The following is a 24,085-nucleotide window of genomic DNA, read 5'->3' as shown; positions in this document are numbered from 1 at the left end:
ATTCATCTCCTTTTTTTCTTTTAGTTCATCTGATTATATTAGTTGCAAAATGTATTAAACCCACGTAATAAACAGCCAGCTTTGTATGTGGTGCAGATGTTATGCAACTGCCAGCTTCCACAGAAAGAACATAGCGTACATCACAATGTGTTCTTAGGTTTCTAAACCCATTTGCCTCCAACTGCTGACTATGAAAGAGATTTGGCATTTCTTTTCAGGAGTAACAAACCTGATACAACCTATGTGAAAGCTGGTCTTAGAGTATAACTATATCTGTTCATATTTTTACATCCATATGCATCATGTACAAAAAAATCCCTTAGTTTATGCCTGAGCCAAATAAGCCAGAATGACATAAATATGGGAAGAAACATTGCAAGTTTAAAAATATGGTAAACATATAAAGGCAGGATAAAATGCTGAACTCACTGCTATTAAGATACTTGACTCTTGATATGTACCTCTTGTATGAATTTAGAGAAATCATGACTAAATTCTTTTTCCAATCATATTTACTGAATCTTGTCCTAATGATCTTTTGTTGTCAGTGCTACCAGATTTGCCTTTACATTTATGGATGTAATACAGCTTTCAAATGTGTTTTTATATTGCCTTTCTGCTGAAGATTTCAAAGTTTTTGTGTAAATTAAATACCATAAACATTTTTGTAGAATGTGGATTTATCATATCCACTTTACAGAAGAGTAAACGTTGAAGAAACTTACTCAAGATCACATATAACGCTTGAGCCACAATTAAACTTCAGGAGTTCTGCCCTTCACATACAATGTTTACCTCCCAAGTCAGGAATGTTTAAATAGTCAGCTGTTTTCTTGCATGTAAATACTGCCCATGCATAAAATAACAAATGTTTGTAAAACGTATAACATTCCAACCACAAGTGTAAAATATAACACAGGGATTTTAAAATATGGGAACACAGTCAAATTCTGTCTATAGGGTGGGGTCCCTAAAACCAATTCCAGTAACAGTAGCTGTTGTGCTGGTATTATCAGAAAGATAAGCAAGTCCTTCCTACAACAGGATTAAAGTGACACCCCTCACCCCCCAAATACTCTCTAGGCTTAGTCACTTAAACCAATAAATGGGTTTGGATCCATATTATATTTTAGTTCTTCCTGTTGCTGGCACAGAATCAGAAACAGCAGCATTAACATGTATTTTGGATTAGTAAACTGAATGGTGTAATGCCTACTGAGCTCTGCATGATATGGAATTATTGTGTATTTAAAAAAAAAAAGTTAAAATAATTCCAGAAGTAATAAGCGTCTCATCTATTAAATATGATTCCTGGCCTTTAATTTTAATACCTCTTTAATTACATGGTTCATATTCTGGAGATAAGCTGTCATTTATCAAGTGTTGGTATCTCCTGCACATTAATTTTTCCTTTATATGTAGTTGAATTTCTGACCATCAGAAGTTTTTTCCTTTTTTTGGGGCCAGGGTTTTTTTTCCATGCTTCTTTGTTAAAGTTGTTTTACAGCTGCATACCTCCTAGATTTGTTTTCTCAAGTACCTATGCAAAATCTGTAAGATTAGTCTGCAAAAGATGTAAAAGCACAGAAAAATAACTGATCCAGAGTGCTGACTTCAAGCTTTATACAGCTTTTAATTGAAATTTGTCGAGAATAATTCAGAATAACATTGAAACTACCAAATGTAAGTCTCTGAATAAACACTGGTGTGACTGGTTGCCCATAACGACTGAGGTAGATTTCCTGTATCACCAAAATTCAGCTTTAGAAGTGAAAGATGGCATGAGCATTCTCGTGAATTAGACATGACCTGCTGGACAATATTTAGCTTCTGCAGTGAAAATCTGTTATTTCTATTGCTTCCATGCTCATGTTTTGCAAATGTTTACATTTGCCATTTAAACTCTCTGTAGAGTCACTATTCTTCCGTGTCCATTGCTGTGGAAGTATCTGAAACTTTAAAAATCTTTAAAAATCTCTTTGAAAAGCGTGAATGAGAGCACATATAGGTGAATTCTAGCTGCTTGGGACCTCAGTTTTGTCAGCCTTTTCAGATGGCTCTTAGAAGTGCAGTAGAAGGGCATAATCTCTTTTATTCCATGGAATACTGATTGGTTGCCAAAAGGAAAGTGAATACTTCATGCTTTGTGCATAACACCTTTGCTGCTGTCTTTTGCCTCATAACTATTGCTGTCTATATTTGAATGACCAGGATAACGTGGGAGCTGAATGCAAAGAATAAGGTTTCAAGATTTCTCAGAATCATGTGTAATATCAATCTACAGATAAATAGGTGTGTATCTTGTGACTATCTGACTATCAGTAATACATGAACAATAGTACTTTGAGTGTACTGAAGACAGTTTTGATCAGCAGCAGAAAGTGCAGGCAATTTTACCTGCTTTGTAATTAATATTACTGTTTTCTTCTGTTGCTACTATATGAAAGGCACACCCAAACAATACAGAAGGACTATTTATTTTCTCCAATTAGGGCTAGTAGTAAAAAGGGCTACACAGAGGGGTCTTTGAACAACATAAAAAACCCAAACTGATTGAAATGAGAAATTTCCTCTATCAAAATATGCTTTAGTGCTAACTAGTTAAACTAAATCATTTAGAAATTTCCAATAGAAAAATCATTAGCGCTTTATATGCAGATAAAACTGCAGTATACTATTCTTTTTATTACATTATTTACAATAAGTAAATAATAAAATATTGATGCAACAATACTTGAGAAGTTGAAAAATCAAAACATGTAATTTCAAAATGGGTTGGTTTGCATTTAAATTTTTCTAAATGCTTTAAAATGATATTTCAATAAAATGGCATATATCCAGAAGAAAAAATTATTTTGATAAAATTTGTTATTTTACATGACTTCCAGTTTCAAAACATTTTTCCCAGCTACTTGTAGTTAGTAGTGGTAGGAGTTCTAAAGCCTAAATTTCAGTGTAGCAAGAAATACTACCAAGTCAATTAGAAACTTAGTTTATTTTAAAATATACCTTTGAAATAATGGAATGTCTGGGGGTTGGTTTTTTTTTTAATCTATTGTATTTGAAGTGGGTTTGCTAAGAGCATGAAGGAAAGCAATGGAAATAGAGCCAGCATAAATATAGTTTTTGCTAATTTAATTCACATCATAATTTATTCCATTCTTCATGTTCTTGATTCCATATACATTTGCCTGTTTTGCAGTGATGGAATATTACTAAAGAGGTTGTTGATGTTAGAAATCAGCAATTTAAAATTTTTCTTGCTTACGTGTCAAATTGATTTGGAAATGAATTTTCTAGTTTCTTGATGAATAGTACAAAAAGCTGTTTTTTCCCCTCAAAGAAAATGTACTTACCTACCTCCCTCCTGGTCTACAACTGCATATATTGAATTTCTACTTGCCCTAATGAAATTTCAAATGAAACAGCTTTATAGTCTTGAAATACATATTCATTGGAATTAAATCCCTTTGAGATTGAGATAAATTTGTGTTTTTACTAAAGGTATTGTGTTGTCATCTGCATGTATGGGTAAGAAGGGAATACAAATTTTTAATTGGAAGTCTATTTACAGCCATAAAGTTGGCAGGCATAAAGCAAGCTTATATTTCAAAACAAAACATGTCAAACCATCAGGAGATGAAAACTTAGCCTAATGCATATATATAGGGTTGCTCTGAAATCTGCTTGCAGCTTTAGCTCTTCTGTGACAGCGCAGTAGAACTGAGATTTTGATTTTGCATGCAGCTTGGCAGTGTCAAGGCAAGAGATGGAGGCAGGTCGTGTCCCACTTTCCTCCTCACGCTCCTTGTTGCTCCTCCTGCTCCTTCTGCGTGGGAGCCGGGCAGAGCTGCCAGCCCTGGGCAGCGGCAGCGAGAGCAGCTGCAGTGGCTGTGGCACACAGCGGGCAAGTGTCTGGGCTCCTGTCTGGCGCCCTTTTGGCAGGAGCTGGTTTCACGTGTGCCATCCCCACCTCGGTCTTACTGGGTTTCTACCGTTCAGAAATTTGCTGTCCCCTATGCGGTTTTCTTGGAAATGCACTTAGAATGTATAAATGACTACAGAGGCAGATTTATCAAAATCACTGCCTTTAATAATTTGGTTTAAAAAAAATGTTGTGTGCCAAGTATTTGACAAAATTCATGGTCCATGTGTTAATACAGAAGTACAACTAAGTGAACGTTTTATTCAATATATCACTTTAAGTGTATCCACCGAGGATTATGAAGAGCTACTGTACTAGTGTGAGGGGGGAGTACTATTTTAGGCCCTAATGCAACAACAGAGTTGGAGTTCTTTACTTTTTAGAAATGTTTTGTAGCTTTTTAAAACTAAATAGACAGTGATGTCTGCATGAGAAGATGCCACTTATTTTGTTAGCTTTAATTCTCTAATCATAATAGTGTAAAACTTCTTCAACCTCCTGCATAGGAGGAGGCTTCTTCATTGAGGCTTCTGATTGTCATGCCAGGCTTAGTGAGTGAGATTCCCACTGAACAAATGGCATCTTTACCACTGTACCCTGCTTGGAATTAATATGAAAGCAAGATGCCACTATATATGTGTGTGTATATATATATATTTAACTTGGCAAAAGTTACTAGTCCTTATAGTGTTCATCTATGTACAAGTTCAATGTATGGCTCTACAGAGAGATCTGGACAGGCTGGATTGATGGGCTGAGGCCAGTCGTATGAAGTTCAACAAGGGCAAGTGCCGGGTCCTGCACTTCAGTCACAGCAACCCCATGCAGTGAGTGCTACAGGCTTGGGGAAGAGTGGCTGGAAAGCTGCCCGGCAGAGAAAGACCTGGGGGTGCTGGTCGACAGCCGGCTGAATATGAGCCAGCAGTGTGCCCAGGTGGCCAAGAAGGCCAACGGCATCCTGGCCTGTATCAGAGATGGCGTGGCCAGCAGGAGCAGGGAGGTGGTTGTTCCCCTGTACTCGGCACTGGTGAGGCCGCACCTCGAGTCCTATGTTCAGTTTTGGGCCCCTCACTACAGGAAAGACATTGAGGTGCTGGAGCATGTTCAGAGAAGGGCAACCAAGTTGGTGAGGGGCCTGGAGCACAAGTCTTATGAGGAGCGGCTGAGGGAACTGGGGCTGTTTAGTCTGGAGAAGAGGAGGCTGAGGGGAGACCTTATCGCTCTCTACAACTACCTGAAGGGGGGTTGTAGTGAGGTGGGTGCTGGTCTCTTCTGCCAGGTGGCTGGAGATAGGACGAGAGGAAATGGCCTCAAGTTGAGGCAAGGGAGATTTAGGTTAGATATTAGGAAAAATTTTTTTACTGAGAGGGTTGTCAAACATTGGAATGGGCTGCCCAGGGAAGTGGTTGAGTCACCATCCCTGGAGATATTAAAAAAGCGAGTGGACAGGGTACTTCAGGACATGGTTTAGTGGGCATGGTTAATGGTTGGACTCGATGATCTTGAAGGTATTTTCCAACCTAAATGATTCTATGATTCTATTCTATGATTCTAAGTACAGTTTAATACAGTTCCATTTCAGTTTACAGCTCATTTTTTAGAGTGCTTCAATTTACAGAGTTATGAAGAATTTTATTATAAACCTTTACCAAAATTCTTTGTTGTTTTATTTTTTCAGAATCCCTTTCTGCATGTTTATTTCCTTTAAGAAGATTGTACGACTCTGTAGCAGACATCTTATACTATGATGAAATATACTGCTATGTTCAAGAGAATATAGAACTTTAAAAAAAAACCAAAACAAAAAACCAAAACCCCAAACCAACCAAACCAAAGAACCAAAACCACACACAACCCTTGAAGCTTTAGATTCCTTTTCTTTCCTGATACTCACGTCATTGTTTTGTTCCCATAATGAACATTTTGTGCAAGACAGAAAAAGTGTCCAAACCATGTTTTAATACAGATGCAGTTTTAATATTTAGTGTTGTGAGGTTTTTGTTTAGTCACAGCACTTAACCCACTTGGACTTGAGTCAGCATTTGAAGAGAGCCTACGAAACTCTCGAAAAGAAATCTGAAGTCTGCCCACAAGACTCCCCTTTTGCCAAACTAGGGCTTCACTGCTGACTGACTGCAGTGTGTCTTTCTGAAGCAGAATCTTCTCATATTGGAAGGGAGAAAGCATAACTTTTTGATTTCCTTGAAACTCTCAGCCAGCAGGTTTAATCTGCCAGAAGGGTACTCTAGGTAATGTGAAATTAGGCTTTATAGAAAACCTTGGGTACAGAGGCAGGCAGGGGAATTGTTCATGGATAGACTGTATAATCTGTGATGCCCTCTAAGTAAGGAAAGAATTTGAGAATCTGTGCATTAGTAGTTCATCAGCATATCAAAAGTAAGAGGAGCTGTAGCCTGGATTATTATCTCTTGACTCTGCCTAATGTACAGGCACACACTCATACATACACAAAGAATTTGGTGGCTTTATAATTGCTCACAACTACTGTCAGTGCTGCCATAAACCCTTCCTGACATTCTGCAGCTCTTCTGTATGAACAGTATTCCTGATCTGACAGTTGATGTGAATTGTTAACCAAAATATTTGAGAGCTCTTTTAAGGAGGTAAATGCCTTCTTAAATTTATCTGTATAGCCTGTAGTTCCAGACCACCAGTATTTTTGTTCTAAGGATGGTTTTAGCAGTGGATTAAGTTTCTCTGAAATAGATTATGTTCTGTATACAACCATCTGAAGGCTACAGGAATTTGCGTGGAATCTACTTGAACTAGGTTGGGGTGTATATTTTTGGCATTGAGACATTAATGAGGAACGGAAATAGCACATGTGCCAGAGCTGCCAAAGCTTCAAAGGTCCAACACCAAGCAGGACAGTAATGCTGTTAAAAATATGTATTTTCTGTAATCCTTAAATCCCTTCTTAACTTAAATGAGGAGCTCCAAGTGAGGTAGCTATTCTTGGCAGTATATTCATAATGCTGAGTAGTGTAACACTTTCTAAAATGAAGGATAAGTGAAAAGCCTGAGCAAACTAAGCAACTGAGAAATGCTGATTCAGTAAAATGTGCAGACTCACATTTTATTATGTATTTCAAATGACTTTCATCCATTCTGGTGTTCCTAATAACGGAAGCAGCATTTCCTTTATATTTTACTATCATATGTTATATTGTATCATAGACAAGTGTCACCTCTACAACAGTATTATTATTGATTATATTAGTAAGGAAGCCCCATCTAGGTTTAAGCCCATGTTGTACTTTGTACTCCACAAAGTTGGAGTTAGAAAAGGTTCCTTTGGCTGACAACTAATGCTCTGACAAATGCAAGAGAGAGAAAGGTTGAGGAGGAAGGTAGGCTGTTATCATCACTCTGCAGGGAGAACCTGAGACACAGAAAGGTGGCTTCAGTAGAAGAGCTATAGATGTCATTTGACCACCCACTATAAGATTTCTTCCTTATCTGATGTGTCTCCTCAAATTTAACATTCCTTTTCCTTTGATTGACTGGTCTTGCAACAGTGTTCTTATCTGGGAGGTTGCTTCTGAAATAAAAATGGCAGTTCCTGAGTTTTAAATTGAATTGACAATGAACCTGAAGTTCTTTGCCACAGAAATGTAAATGAGAAGTGTCTGTGTGAGCAGAAGATAAGGTCCATGTCTTCTGTGTCGGTCCACAGCAAATATTTCTATGGCACTCACATTACTTCTGCATTGCTCATTGCGGTGCTAAAGATATTGGCAATGTACAAGTGTGGCAACAGTACATGAACAGTGATAATCTTATCAAAAGATAATCATGTAATTTTAAAAGGAAGAGCTATGCCTCAGTAGTATCATTTAACACCAACCTTACCAAACTACTGAAATGCAGTAATTAGTAGGTAACGACTCTCACCCAGTCCATGTGGTTTGTTCTGATATGAAGGTGAGATTTTCTTGACTGCTTTTAGTTAAGCTTTCTAGAACTGATAAGAATGGTGGATTTAGGACTAGATTGTGCTTTGTCTCTCAAGTATTGTTTCATTATGAACATCAGGATGTCAGGGGTTTGGTTATTTACATACCACAACAGTTTGAGTGCTTAAAGCTTATTTTTAACGTGAACAGTAGTTCTGGACCACTGAATTTAAAATGTTATTGACTGGACTTGAATGGTGACTAGAGGTCCTTACTAATGAAATATCTATTAGTCACAGTGAAAACGTATCCTTTCAAGCATTTATAAATGGTATTTTTGCGCAAAGAATTATGTGCGTTGACTGAAGCAAAGACACATGGGCTCAGGCAGGTAAAGATAGTTGCTGCAGAAATTGAGGAAAATCCTAGTACTAGTGTGAAAAGTTTCATGTAATTTTGACAAATTAAGAATGTGCTGACAAGATTTTCAATTACGTATAGCAAAAATGTAAATGCTGATTTTTAGCTTAAAAATGTGCTCACAGCAGTCAGATATCCTTCAGCTTTCCACAAGCAAGTCCATAAACATAATTCCAATGTATCCTGGATTCGGCCTTGCAAGGTCCTGAGCACTATGCCTCTGACTTTTTAATGACCTTAAATTGCATGCTTACCGTAAGACCTGGAAGTTGGTTTAGGTGCATGTTTATAAATCTTTGTTTTGTGTTGAGACAGAAAGAATCTGAATGAATTTTTTACCATATGGTGTATTGAGTTTGCATGGCAAGGCTTTGGTAGCAGGGGAGCTACAGGGGTGGCTCCAAGATGGACCCGCTGCTGGCCAAGGCTGAGCCCATCAGCGACGGTGGTAGTGCCTCTGGGAGAACGTATTTTAAAAAAAAAAACAAACCCTGCGCAACAGCAACTGCAGCTGGAGAAGTGAGGAATGAGAACATGTAAAAGAAACAGCCCTGCAGACCCCCACGTCAGTGCAGAAGGAGGGGAGGAGGTGCGCCAGAGCAGAGATTCCCCTGCAGCCCGTGGGGAAGACCACGGTGAGGCAGGCTGTCCCCCTGCAGCCCAGGGAGGTCCACGGGGGAGCAGATCTCCACCTGCAGCCTGGGGAGGACCCCACGCCAGAGCAGGGGGATGCCCGAAGGAGGCTGTGACCCCGTGGGAAGCCCGCGCTGGAGCAGGCTCCTGGCAGAACCTGCGGCCCCATGGAGAGAGGAGCCCAGGCTGGAGCAGGTTTTCTGGCAGAACTTGTGACCCTGCAGGGACCCACGCTGGAGCAGGCTGTGCCTGAAGGACTGCAGCCTGTGGAAGGGACCCACATTGGGGAAGTTCGTGGAGGACTGTCTCCTGTGGGAGGGACCCCACGCTGGAGCAGGGGAAGAGTGTGAGGAGTCCTGCCCCTGAGGAGGAAGGAGCGGCAGAGACAATGTGCGATGAACTGACCCCAACCCCCATTCCCCGTCCCCCTGTGCCACTGAGCAGGGAGGAGGTAGAGAAACTGGGAGTAAAGTTGAGCCCCTGAAGAAGGGACAGGTGAGGGGAAGGTGTTTTAAGAGTTTTTATTTCTCATTATCCTACCCTGATTTAATTGGTAACAAATTAAGCTAATTTCCCCAAGTCGAGTCTGTTTTGCCCATGGTGGTAATTGGTGAGTGATCTTTCCCTGTCCTTATCTCAATCCATGAGCCTTTCATTATATTTCTCTCCCCTGTCCAGCTGAGGAGAGGGCATGATAGAGCAGCTTTGGTGGGCATCTGGTGTCCAGCCAGGGTCAACCCACCACACATGGATTTGGAAAATGGGGGGGGGGGGGGGGAAATACTTTTTAATGTATTGTTAGAGTTTGGTTTATGTGCATGTTCCTCTGCATGCATGAATGGACCACTGTGTCAACCAGAGATTACTCTTTTATTCCCCGAAAGTTGTTTGTGAATTTTTGGTGCTGCCAGATGCAGCACTGTGTGTGTGTGTGTATATATATATATACACACACATATATGTATGTGTGTATATATAGATATAAAAAAGCTGCAGTAACATGGCCAAAGTGCTCATGCTGACTTAAACTCCCGACAGAGATGTGCTATACACATCTTTGATGAGTTCTAGTTCAAGATGACACCTAAGGCTAAGTCTGGGGAGGAAGCTTGGAGTTCTGTTTTGTCCCTTTTCAAACAAGGGTGTTTGTTAGGGTGAGAAATAAATGCAGGAGTTTTGTTATTTGTTTTTAATGGAACATTTTAAAGAGTTCTATGTTAGCACTCTTAGAACTGATGTGTCTCCATCCTGGACGAGCAAACTGATGCTAGAATGGATTCTCAATGTTTTGGGGAAGTGTTTCAGTCTCTTGTCTCTTCAGAATGAAACACCAGTGTATTGATCCTTTAAATGGAATATATCAATTTTCACAATTTTTTTGTTAGGAAAACTTTTCAGATATAATTTCCATTCAGAAGAAGAGGTCCATCACAAGCGACATAAGGCTTTTAATCTGGATGGAGAGAAGGTTCAAGAGTCTGTGTCATTAGAACAGGAATTGCACCAGGGAGTTTTGCAGCCCTAAAGAGTGCTTCTCCACGCAGCAACAGGCTATTTTGGGATTGATTTCTCGTAGTCCCTTCCTCTTGGATCCCTCTGCTTTGCAAAACTAGTAAAACACTTCACTAGGCCAGCAGGGAAGAGACTGGCTTTGCAACTTGGAGGGGAAGTCATCAAAATAAACAGAGCAGAGATTTGAAGACACATCAGTGCTTTCATTACCTGACTGTCAAGCCAGTTTTTTCTCCTTGGTTCAGTGAGTATATATGTGAGGTAGAGTGGATCATAAAAAAGACTGGCTGAAGGCTTCTCATTTTGTAAAAGCTCACGCTGACACTGAACTGCCTGATTCAGAATGAATATATGAATGTGCATCTTCCATATCAGAAGTAGAGTCTTCAATGCTGTTCCCAGAGCATACTCTACTAGAACATCTCTCAGCTTTTGCAAGATCAAGAAGTAAATAAGGTTTGTCTTCTAATCCCAGTGTGCAGCCAAATGAAAATATAAACATTTTTTGCAAACCAAGGTTCTTATTTTTTAGCAATATTTAAATTTCCATTTTAAATTTATTGTGCTACAATGTCTTGATATGCTGAAAATGCACTCTCATGTGTAAAAGATGCAATTGTCAAACTGCAGCTCTGCCAGATTTGGTTTTGTTCTGCTTCCTGGGTTCTGCGGGCATCAGTGCACCAAGCTGGGAGATCTTTGACAGAATTTGGCTGTTCTTTTTACGAAAGTGAGACAAAAGGTTTGTACACAGGGGACCACCCCAACTTTATGGCTTCCATGGATTTTCCTGACTCGAATTCCTGGGTGATTCTCTAAGCCACTTTTCCATCTAATTTGAACTATTGGCACATCACAGAGCAGGCTGAAGATCTGGCATCTCATATTTAATCTCCTCCCAGGGAACTCCTGTTTACGAAGTATGACACCGGTTTGAGGTATAACAAGCTGTTAAGGGTAATAATAAGTATGTTTTTATAGAACATTTAATATACTGTTTTGAAAAAGGAGCTCAGCGTCTGTATCCCCCTTTTGCAATTGGAAACGGACTACACTAAAGTGATTTGGGAAAGGTTGCTCAGCAATAAAAGTCACGTCTCTCTTCCAGTCAAGTGTTGTATCCACATTGCCTTATTTTATATCACTTTCTTTTATGAGGCTATGAAAACATTTATTTCTTTACACAACCTTCCATGCCTTTTATCCATCTAGAAAATCAAATTAAAATGGGCTCTTAAATATGAGGTAGCTAGTTGCATTATATATAATTAAAATGGTAGCAAATATATTTAGGAGAGATGCAACAGTTTTTCCTCTTACCAAAGGAATGTATGTATTATAAGCTTAAGTTGAAAGGTCCTAACTGTAGTGACTGCACAAGAAATATACAAAATCCTTAAGCTTTTACTGCTTTCAGGTGATTGTTACCTAAAAGTCCTTGATTGTTAGGTTGATTTTTATATAACACCCCCTTCAGCAAGCAACATTTCTCCCAAGCTGAAAGCACTTGAGACACCACCTATCAAAAGTCATTTTTTCCCTGTGAGGATTTCTTATCAGATTGAAATAGTGGTTATTTTTTGCCCAATAAATAATGTTCATACTGAAATAGTTTGACAACATAATATTGAGTATAAATAATCCCTCTGCAAAAGTATTACACAATGAATCCTGCATGTGTCTTTATTGAAGTTTATTGTGGTTATAGTCTTATCTGAAATGAGTATGTTAGTTTTGTAATCTTGGAAGAACCATTTGAACTCACTTGTCAGTGAGAAGCCTAAGTCCTTGTGCTCTATTTTTTTTAATTTTATTTTTTTGATATTGGATTTTATTTTCTACAGCTGCTATTTTGGGTTGGCCTTGGCTCAGGTGAAGGGAACTGCAGCTAGAGGACTGCTCTGATTAATGCTGACTCTGTTCCAGGGGGTGGCCAGCAAAGGGTTGCCACAATATAGCCTTGCTCAGTGTCCCCATCATACTCACTGGTTATTATTCTGTCTTAGGACTGCAATAGGACAGTTCTGCTTCCTAATCCTTGGAACAGAGTTTTGAAAGTAATATCTTTTCATTTTCATTTGACTAAGTGTTCGTAAAATTTACCCTTTTTTCATCTGCTTGTTTCATGCTTCCAAATGTAAACTATATTTAGACCATAAATGAACACTGATTTCACTGAAAAGCAAGTTCAGTCTTTTAGCTACTGCCTAAATGTAATGAAAAAAAAATGAAACCCACAAGTTAATGTGTTTGCATTGTTCAGCGTAGAGTCCGACCTCAGTAAATTTACTCTAGATATAGGTCTAACTTGATTAAATTATACATCAAGGTGAGCCAAAAGTCCTATTTCTTTGAAACTAAAATTTTTAATCTTGCCCAGAATCCTCATACATAATTTCAAATGTTGTAAAAGGAGCTGTGTAGACTGAACACAAAGCATGGAGAATAAAGTTAAGCCATTTGTCATGCAAGGCACAGAGCGACTCATTGCTTTTGTACAAAATGTCACAAGAAGTTCCTTTTACACAATTTACTTGTGCTGATGTCCCTAATGCTACGCCTAATTTGTATGCCCTGATGTTTATGCCAGGGCACTCTCTTGGGCACGAGTCAACTGGTGCACTTTGAATCTTTATGTGCCAAGGTGTGAAAAGCAAGTTCAGTCCTCAAAATAATTTCCCATTTCTGCTGAGGATTGTTAGGTAGTATTGGATGTGTTAAGAAACTAGAATCTTTAAAGGGATTTCATAAGGTGATACTATTTAAAAAGATTTTGCCCTTTCCCTGCTGGAACTTAGTATCTACTAACAGCCTTTTAAACATGAAATGAGAGGATTTTTCTTAGCCAGACTAGCTATTTTTTAAAGAAAGTTATAGATGGAACCCAATGAGATTTATAGCTATGAGAATAATGACAGATTTCTGTGCCTAATACAGTTTCTCTGTTAGAGATTATAAACATAATATGTTATCCAGGAGAAGCTGGATTATCTGTCAAAAATACTAGTAATATAGTCTGTTAAAGAAGGTTAAATCAATTTACCCAACTGTTTTCGTAGAAATGTTACTGTTACAGTCAAGGAGAAAAATTCATAGGAAACAAAGATTAAACTTTGGACCTTAAGTCCACTCTGAGTGACTACGTAGATGAAAACTGTCTCAGTTCACAACAATCTGTGTTCATTTATCTCTTGAGTTTCATGAACAGCTTTTACTTAATTGGCCATTTTTATTTTACAAGTGTAAGCCTTCAGCATAAGCCTTATGTTGCAACATTGATTAAGTTTACTGAGTGGTTCAAACTCCAAAAAAAATATACAATGTAACATTTTACATTTAGGAAATGCTGTCAAATTATCGTTACCTGTGTCTTTCAGTATACATCTTCTCTTTTCATATGTATTGAATTAAGTAAAGAAGAAATTGCTGTTTTGTTAAGTGGTCCATACACAGTCTCTGAGGCAGGAAAGGCTGTTTAGTGTAAAAGCTGACAGTGTAGTGCTTTATCTTTAATGTACTTCAGATTCTCATCACATTAACTGCTTTTTTCCTCCTTTTGTTTGAATTGCACTTTAGAATAGACCCTACTGCCCTACAAGAGATGTAATATAGGTCTTAGGTTTGTTTAGACTGAAGAACAACATGCAGTACAGTATGACTATAAGATTGTACAGAACAAAATTTTTTTGACATTTTAATGCATAAGATTCTCATACAGGATTCTCTCAGTAGCTTGTTTTTCCTTTTGATCAACTAACACAGCCTTTTTTGCAATGAACACATTATTCAAATTGTTTGTTTTAAAGAAGAGAAGGACAGTTGGACAGAATTCAAATACTTTTCCTTAGAATGTCTCTCACATAAATATTTGGTCTGTGGTGTGGGTTTGTTTGTTTGTTTGTTTTAATTTTTTTTTTTTTTAATTTCTTGGAAGATGATTTATAAATCCTTTATTTTTTCTTCTCCTTTTGCTAATATACATTGAAGACTTGATCTGACTGTCTGGTATCATACTTATTTGTAGAACTGGAAGGGTCCTTTTTTTCCCTTCCCATGTACCTTGTGTCTGGGATAAAAAATGAGCAGGTAGAAGGAGACACACGGAGGTGGGTAGGTGAAGAGGCACATAACTTGTGCTGATACTGCTTTCACGGAACTTACCATCATGTCATCTAACACATTTCATCTTTACTTGATAAAGTCTGTGCACAGTTAATGATTTAAGAACTAAATCTGATTTCCCATTACAGCATCGTAGGATATCTATGTAAAGTTTCTGCTAGAAGTTACCAGAGCGTAGTGGTAATCTACAAGTATATTTTAGCAATGCCTTTCTTTGCTAGATTTGTACACTTTTCTGCAGTGGTCCAAGGTGTGGCTAGTTATCAGACAAGTCCAATCTTCTGGTGCAGTGCTAAAGATGGCAAAACTTACTGAGAGCCCAGCAGTGCTCGGTGGTGCTATACAGCTTTGAATCATAGTCCACATCAAGATCGATTACTGATACTTCATAAAAAGTCCCAGTTCTGATTCTAAGCACAGACTCAGAAGGAAATACTGTGTCTTTTAGTTGGAGAAATTGGTTATGTGAAGCATATCTTTGAGGTAGTTTTTTTTTTTAAACTGACTTTGTACATCATTAGTTTTCCATTCCATATAATAAGCTCTATTCTAGATTAATCCCTAAAGGCCAAATATTATTACCATTATGTAGACCCAATGTTCTTTTTATAATGGGAAAGTTTCCTCCAGGAGAAGATAGTTTTGCAACATTCTGGAAGTCAGACTCCATGTTAGCTCTTCCAAAGAAGAAAACTGCCCACAAAAATGCTTATCTTGTGAACTTTGTCTGTTTTGTTTGTTTTTGTTTGGTTTTTTTTTTTTTTAAACTTAGTTGTTCCAGTAGAATGCAGCTGTTTCAGTGGGTGGAAAGTGATGATGTGTCCACAGAACAAGAAACGGTGCTGAACATCCTAGCCAGTGCTTGAGACTAAGGAGGTGGACACAAGCCAGTAGAGGATTTACGTAACTTCATCTCCCTTTGTACTTGATACTAATTCCTTTCTTTGTCGTGTGTAGCGTTTTGACTTTTTTTTTTTTAATACTGATATAAATTTAACAATAGAGAGGACAACGCCTGGTTTCATTTATTTGACTAACAGTCTATAGAAACCGGAAACAGATAGCAAGCTCTATCACTCAGCATGAAATGTTCCAATTCTGAGAAAAGAAAACCACTCATTCATCTGTTTAACAGCTAAGCAGTTATCCAGTCCTGCTTTTCAGGAACACCCAAAACTCTTTCTCGACCTCATCAATGTTTGGAATATGCAAAGAATGCAAGACTGGGCCCAGAGCTGGTAAATTCTCCCTGTTAATATCCTTACTTCCATGTTTGTAGATTTACCTAAGTTCAGCCAAGTTCTACTTTGTGATACGCATTCAAATCCAGGTTAACTCCAAGAGTCTTATTCAGGATTTACACTAGTTTCCCTGAAGGAATAAATTGGTCCAATAATATTACAATCATAATGGGGGAAAAAAACCCAGAACCAATCAAAAAACCAAAACACACCAAAACTTAAATAGAACATTAAGACTTAATGTCATTGCGTTTGTAGATTTGAAAGAATTAGTCACATAGAGATCCCTCCTCTGAGACCTCAGATTCTTCGGCCAAGTGTTTATCTTAGTTTTTTAGGATTTTTGTCCAACATGTAGTTAATTTGCTGGCCCGTTCCTGAAAATGTATGGCTTTGCATTACAGATAACCTGGGCGTTTAGAAGCTATAATTTTGCAAATGATACATTTTAATCTGCATGCCTTTTTCCTGCCAATTCTTTCCTTCATGTCTATGTGGTCTGACTTCTTTCCAGAAGGAAAGTCAGGATTGTATCATTTTCAGAGATTACATTTCCATCCCCCCACCCCCCCAAAGTTGGCCAAGATACTGTTGCTTTCTCTGTGTTATGTGAGTGCAATAATATGATCCACCACCCTAAAATATCATGTCATTTGGAATCCTGTTGTATAAGTAATGAACCCTTTCTGTATCACCCTATTTATAAAGAATCAAGCCTCCATGGACATGGAAAAAAACCCACCTTTCTAAATATATTTGAGACTGGTTTATATTTCTCTGAAGTCCTAGAATCTGGGTAATTCTTCCCAGTTTTCAAAAATATCTTAAAATAACTTTGTCTTTAATCCTCTCAGATCGACTGACATTTGAGCTTTTCCAACTAGTTTAGGAGTTCTTTACTGTATTCTGTCAACATTAGGAGTCCTTATTAAGAAAGCTTCTGTCTAATTTTTCTTCAAAGGAACTCTTTTTGGAGGACCTTATTCTTTTATGGTCAGGTTTTCCCAGTAGACACTTATTGCATAAATTTTCTTGCTTTGATGGTTACTGACGCAGGAAATTGTGACGAAGCCTTGAGGTTCAACCACTTCCTGTTCTTCCAGGATTATGTTCTAAAATGCAACCAGAACTTTTAAATTATTTCATGATAGGCATCTGTATTCCTTGAGAAAATTTGTAACTTGCTATGTTGCAAGAATTGGGTAGGCTGTAGAAGTGCAAAATATGTCTGCATTTCTGTGTTCATTTGTTGCTACTGGAAAAGGGCATGGATGTGCTCCAACCTAATGACTATCTAGAATTCAAACAAATATTTCAGGTTCTGTAGTAGCCAGAAAATTGACTTGTAACAACTACTCACAGTCGCTCACAACTCCTTCCTTAAGTATTAGTTGTTGGATTTGGTTTTGGTGTTCCTTCTGATTCCATTCATTGTTGGGGGAAAAAGCAGGATTGACTCGCTTAGAGACAAGAATTTACTTAACATGCAAATGCATCACAAAGATGACTGCTGGAAGAATGATATTTAGAGATATGAGAGCAGATAAATTCTTGTTAACTAAAAATAACAACTTTATACTTTGAGAACATGGGTTGATTTCAGCTGGGCTTCTCAAGAAACATTCGTTGATGAAGTGTGTGTTAGACAAGAGCTTAACTAGATTTGGAAAAATCAACATATGTGAAAGGTTCATCGATCATTGTTGAATAGCTTTTATCTGGTCAGTAGTAAAGTGTTTACACTTACCTATAACTACTTAATCTTTCTTGACCTGAATTGAACATTTTTTTAAAGCTTATATCTGAGAATGTGAGTTATACTACACCAGCAGTTTGCATCTGACCAGAGAATATGGAGCTAGTGTAACTTGTACAGTAATTTGCAATACTTCTGATTTTCTAGAAAAGCTGTCCTTTTTAAGAACTTCCACATGACCTCCAAAGCACCCTTTCAATGGGAATTATACTGCTTTTATATAATATACAATAGTATTTTATTTTGTATGAGGTGGTATAAAATCACCCATTCTTCACTCAGAGCTTCCACCAAAATGGGGTTTTGATTGAGAATGTATTCTTGTGAGATAAGGATGAAAGGTCAATTGAGATGGACCTGAATAATGGAGACAACCTTTCTGAGAGATAAGTAAAGAGTTTTATTTCTTTATTTTACTGTTGCAGGAATAAGATAGACAGAAAAAATACAGTTGATGGCCAAGACAGAAATGTAGATTAGGGATTTTCTTGATGCTTGAGTTAAGTGCATTAAATTGTATCAAGTGGAAGCAGAAAATGTGCAGGGCTTAAGCTTAAGCCTACACTAGATCCAATGCTTTATGTTAATTAAAATCTAGCAAAGTAGTAGCTGTACACTTTGTGTGTAGTTACACAGATTCTACGAAGCATTAAAGAAGTTGAAGAATATTAATGGCTTTAGTTTTAAAACTCATTAACCATTAGCCTATTGACCAGCTAAACAGAGTTTCTTAGCACTCCTCTGGGCCAGTGCCCCTTCATTCTGCCATGGAAAACTAGAAATGCTTGTTGGCTCAGCTAAAAATGTTTGGGAATGCTGGCAGTATCACCGGGCGAGACAACATGGATGCCTGCCCACTAAAGCAGATCTAGTCAAACTATAGATATTGCCACTTTTTCCCAATGTAAAATAGTACTCTTTTGTCAAAATACTTGTTTAAATTTATGTTTACTGCCAGAAGATTTTTTGTAATTGTAATCCCTAAAAGTGTGTCTGTTGTTAGTACCAGAATTCTGAAAAAGCTCCTTCAGACTTGAGTCTTGTTATAAATTGATAAATACAGGTTCTTTCTCAAAATGGTAAAGTTTATAATTCGTTGCCTGAGTCTTGACCCAATGTAGCGTGAATTGTGGCTTCATTGAATGAAAGTCAACCACTGAGTAATTCTGAAGAGAAATTTTGCAATATCATAGCATTGCCTGCTTCCAAATAAAACTTGGCAGCTTCTGATGAATTTTCTTTGAGATCTGATGAACAGAAGGCTTAAAGTACAATCATGAAGTACATATGTAGTGAGAAAGCTATTTTGTCACAGACATCTTTGAGAAAAATCCTTAGAACAACACCAGTTCCAAATCAGCCTCTCTGGTTTTGTGTTGACTTATACCACTTAAACCTTTCTGTTAAACATCAATCAATCAAAAAAAGGAAAAATGTGTGCAGATTGGACTACATAATGGTCTCTGAATTATGGGTGATTGATTCACATATTACCTCCTTTGACCTGGAGATTCTTTTGATACCTTAAGAATAATACTGTTTAAACAAAGGTTAGGTTAAAAAGCAAACAAAAACTAAACAAACTGAAATGCCTTCTTCTCTAGCATGTTTCACCTTTCCTAACCAGTTGCTGTAATATAAAAAAAATTGAAATTATGCATCTCTTATTATATACAGTTCATTAACATTTACAGGAAGCTCCAGTAATCAGGATCTACAAAAAAGGTTATTTGCAGCCATGCTCAGAAAGGACTAACTTCTGTTCACCTAGAACTGAATTATTCCTCTATCTTTATTTTGTGGGCTTTTTGTTTTCATTTCAGTGAGTGATCTCCATGTTATAAATAAATTTACCAAAGTAGTGCTGAGCTAAGCAGAGAGTATTACAAATAATCCTACTGAAGGAAAACATGAACTGACAAAACATATTGGAGAGACATCGGCTATGTACGTCCTTATCTTTTCACATTCTTCTTTTTATATTTCCTTAGATCATAGATGAAGAAGAAACACAGTTCATGAGTAATTGTCCTGTTGCTGTTACTGAGAGCACACCTAGGAGAAGGACACGCATTCAAGTGTTTTGGACGGCTCCTCCTACCGGTACAGGCTGTGTAATTCTGAAGTAAGTATTGCAAGGCATATTAAACTAATCATTAAAGTAAAATTCAGTTAATGAATCTAATGTTTATTAGATTAAGAACTAGTAGAGTTCTTAGATGCTTTTTTTCTCATTTGACACCCTTGACCAAGGATAATTCTACTCGCACTGTTAAATATTAGCAACTTAAAGCCCAGGTATTCAAAAGTTACTCCAAGCCTTCAGTAACCATGGAATTGGTAACCCTAATTGAACTTGGTAGGCTTTCAGCCATTTTTCCACCTAAAAATCCTGAACCTTTAAGATCAAAATTGCATCCATCTGGTTGAGATTTGGGTAAAAACCACGATCTTAGTTGAGATGAATAATAGGAACTTTCTGTAGAGTCAGGATTTTCTAAATGGACCTTTACCAGTAAAAACAGATCTATTTGTTTAGAGGTGACTGCTTTCATTTTAGAGGTGGTGATCATTTACTGATGTAAACAATCCTATTATTTCTACAACCTATTTCTAAAGCATTTGTATTCATGCTTTTCAAGCAACAGACAAATGTACTGTTCTGTAGGTGCACTTTGCTTTATGGCCACTCATTTGTCTGTAGAAACCTTAAGTCACTTCTTACTATGAAGACTGTCAGAGGAAACTGCCAGAGAAACAGTCCTGTCTCATAAGGTTTTGCTTGTCATATTTAATAGGACAGATTGGTCAAATATGCATGAACCATTGGGATTTCTTTGCTTACTTTGAATCTATGTCTGGGATAAGACTTCGCAATTGCTAAGATGTGCCCTGCAGTAGACCAAAGAATTTCAAAGAGTCTTATCAGTAGTGGGGATGCCTTTACAGCCACCAAACACCTCTAGCCTTTTAAGGAGATGCTAACACAAAGGTTGTGCTGAAGATAGTTCAGGCCAATTCAGGAAAATGTGTTATTAAAATTGCAACTGATTTCTGAACAGGCTGCAAAATTGCCACCAGCAAAACTGGTCCATGGCTGCTCTCCTCTCACCCTGTGCTTCACTTCCTTCTCCTTTTGCTGGTTGGTGCAAGAGATAAACACTCTTCTCTTCCACATCTGTGAGGGTGATCTAGCCCCAAACCTGACACCGGGTGTGGAACAGCCTCAAATCTTTGGCAGTGCGCTTCTACCTGCTGTCTCTTGGTATCAGTAAAATAATTCTGTTTAAGATCGTCTATTTTAACGTGCACTGAAGCAGTTGAAGAATACACTTACAGTCTTTTCTTAAGCTTAGGACCGGCAAGTGTATATCCTACTGCAGTAAAACTGTGAAACCTGCTGCTTGCTGGATGGCGAGACAGGTTGTGTGTTAAAGTCTATATATGGAATTTTTTGAGATTTCCTTCAGTGATCAAGAAGACTCTTTTAGTGTTGCTGAGCTGTTTATCAGTAAAGCTATTTGCTTTTGCCCTTCGGACTGCCTCCCTCTTAGTTGCATAACAAATATTGCTTGAGGCACTTACTACTTCAGTAGTGTAATAATAAGGTGATGATGTTTTATACATCCTTTTAAAGATACAAGATTTAAACTTTAATCCAATAATGATATGCAATAACACAAGTTGATGGATTTTTTTTTTTTTTATTACTGTCCTAAGTAGAATTGCCATCACCAAAAATAAAGAACCAAGACCTATACTATTCTCACTGAAACTAAAACATCTGTGACTGAAGTTGGACTGAAGTGACTGAAGGGGCCTGCCTAGGCCTTGTCAGCAAAGCAATGTAGTAAAGTACCACCAACTGCAGGAACCTTGGTAAATGTTTCTTCTCTCTCCTCTCTGCTGGTCAAGTCATGCTGGATGTTCCACACTCTGGTTTTTACACTGTGAAGTACACACATTATTGCAGAAAACCCCAGAGATGCTCCAGAAATTAACACAGTCAGAACTGCAGTTCTGATGTTATACACGCAAAAGTATGAAATTGTCACTGCCTTAAAGAATGTACAGAGTATATCAGTGGCATACAACCTTCTCAGACTGCTGGATGTACATCAGTCGGGCCAACAAAACAATAAAGTGGCAATATAGAGTTAGATTAGCTGACTGGCACCAGTTCCCATAATCTGTTTGGGCAGCTAAAAGAACATCTTAGAAATTGAAGTTCATGGGGAATGGAAAAATTTTTGGTGTTATGACCGCCTATTTACAGTGCCTTGCGGGTATCTTACATGTGTGTGCTGGTGAAAGTGAAAGGAAGTTGTTAGGTACTTTCCAGTAAAAAATATGTGAAAAATACAAGCTTGCTCCCAATGGTTGCTTTATTGACCTCAGAGCGTAAGCAACTGCTCCATTCCCAAGGACAGTTCAAAGAAAGAATGAAACAGTCACCATTATTAGGAGTCGCTGATGCCAGAAATTAACATCATAATGTGGCATTTGTTTGCGCTGCAGTGCAGTCCTCCATGGAACCCTACATAGCAATCACTGATGTGGTTTTGGCATTAACAACATTTACATTTTTTCTTTTGTATGTAAAGCTTTGACCACATCTGAATTGGAGTTTACAGTCAGCAGTCTTCATAAACCTTCTTTATGGTGAGGTCCCATAGAATAGCATAGAACTGTTGGATGCAGTTTTCAAAATTATTCTGTCATTTGTGAGAGCTTTAATGATACAATAAAAACAAAAGTCTAAAAGCAGTTATTATTTTAAATAGTTAAGTCCATACTCATCATGGAAAAATTCTGAAACCTTGAACTTTAGAGGAAACAAAAGCCCTCTATTTTTCTTTTTTCTCTGTGTGATGGAGTGCAAGTAGCTTTTTACTATCAATACACATCTGTTTCAGTCCTTGGAGACTATCTGATCATTTTGTTTTATCATTTCCAAAACAGAATGGCAGCATTTTGGAGCCTGTTCTGAATCATAAGGATATACTTTTTCCTTTTCACTATGCCCTGGTCTACTGACTTCATTAAATAGAAAAGTTAAACGTAGTCACAAGTTAAACATAGCTGATCCATAAAAACTTATTATGGTTTTAGTGCCAAATATTAGGGTTTTCTAAATTTACAATGGTATAATTAAGTATAGGGGCTTCCAGGAAGTTTTTCATGGACTAGTACTGAGGTTTGGGAACACTTTTTTTTTTTTCATGGTCTGATACGTTTGATAGAAACACCTGATTACCCACATTTGGCTAGTAGTCTTCTCAATGCTTTCTAGGCATAGTGCACGTGATCGGTTTGGTTGTGACAAGCATAAAATGACACAGGCAAATGGTAATCTGTAGTTCTAGGGTTCAGTAAGGGATGCTAAAACTTTTGGCATGAGCATATATGTGTGTAATGCTAGCTTTCTGGGTGACTGCAAAATACAAAGTTTAGGAGAATAAACATACCTTTGAATTTGACTTATCATTGCTTTGCTTTCTAAAACAACTCTTTCTGTGTGAAAACTTAGAATTGGGGGGAAAAAGAAGAGGGAAAAGGATTAACAGATGATGTTGCATTGTAATTGCTTAGTCAAGAACAATTCATCCATTCTCTTCATTCCCACTAAGTGATGACAGCGAAATAGCCTAAAGGTTTGAATCCTTCCAGACTCTTTACTGAAAGTGCCAGTGGACTGAATGTACTTCTGGGATGCAAACAATAAGTGAGGCTCTATTTGTCCAAATGTTTAAGCCTATGCTGGAGTCTCACTGAAGGCACAAGACAGAAATTGCTTAGATGTTACACACTGCTTGGGAGACCCTCAAGATTTAAGCCCTCTTTCCGCTTGCCTGATGTATGCTAGGAACATTGCGCAGCTAAATCCAATTATAGGAAGGTACACAGACTCTAGCATAGCAGCTCTTAAAATTATTTCTGCAGATGGGTGGAATGGAGAAACAGCATATCACTTTGGGGTTGGCCCCAGACACTGCAAGACAATTTTAAGCACCTTGATTTTTAGAATGACCTAATGAAAATGGAGTGCATCGTTGGCTGTCAGATAGTATAGTCAGCCTCATCACCGCACTAGGTACTTGAATAGAAAGTTTTGCTATGTGGAACAAAGTTGTTGTAAAAAGATAAATCAACAGAATGCACTCAGATCTTACTTAGCAATAAGGATTCACTTGGCTGCCTCAGCATCTGTGTTAGCTTCAGAAGCTACCAAAATACCACCATAAGCAGGAAAGTGCTTACAATATCTTTCTTGCTTCTGTGGTTAAAGATATCTATTTGGACCATTCTGAGCTGTCAAGCTGTGTGCAGTCTACTTGTTTTCATGTTCACAATGCAGCATTTAATCTTTCTATCCCTATTTACTTTCTCTTGTTTCTTGTGATTGATTGGACACTAAGGTGCCATGCAGCAATATGGGAGGACCAGGTCATTTTCTTCATCATTTGATAAAAGATTCTGTTTTAAAGCTTAGTTACTAGCTTTCTGGGCTCTTCAGAATGCATTTGCTTTCTAGCATCTTTGAAAACCTACTGTTAAA

At 37.8% G+C, this 24,085-nt stretch overlaps 1 protein-coding gene across 1 annotated transcript in view; it reads left to right on the top strand.

The window, feature by feature from the left end:
* The window catches only part of SPON1 (spondin 1), a 204,437-nt gene that overhangs the window by 22,408 nt on the left and 157,944 nt on the right, over nt 1-24,085 (top strand). The window contains exon 3 of the mRNA XM_069803959.1: nt 19,518-19,651. Within this exon, the coding sequence (XP_069660060.1) occupies nt 19,518-19,651 (134 nt within the window). The remainder of the gene's footprint in view (nt 1-19,517; nt 19,652-24,085) is intronic.

The sequence above is a fragment of the Haliaeetus albicilla genome, chromosome 16, assembly GCF_947461875.1.
Source record: "Haliaeetus albicilla chromosome 16, bHalAlb1.1, whole genome shotgun sequence".
NCBI lineage: Eukaryota > Metazoa > Chordata > Aves > Accipitriformes > Accipitridae > Haliaeetus > Haliaeetus albicilla.
This window is presented reverse-complemented; position numbering and strand designations above follow the sequence as displayed.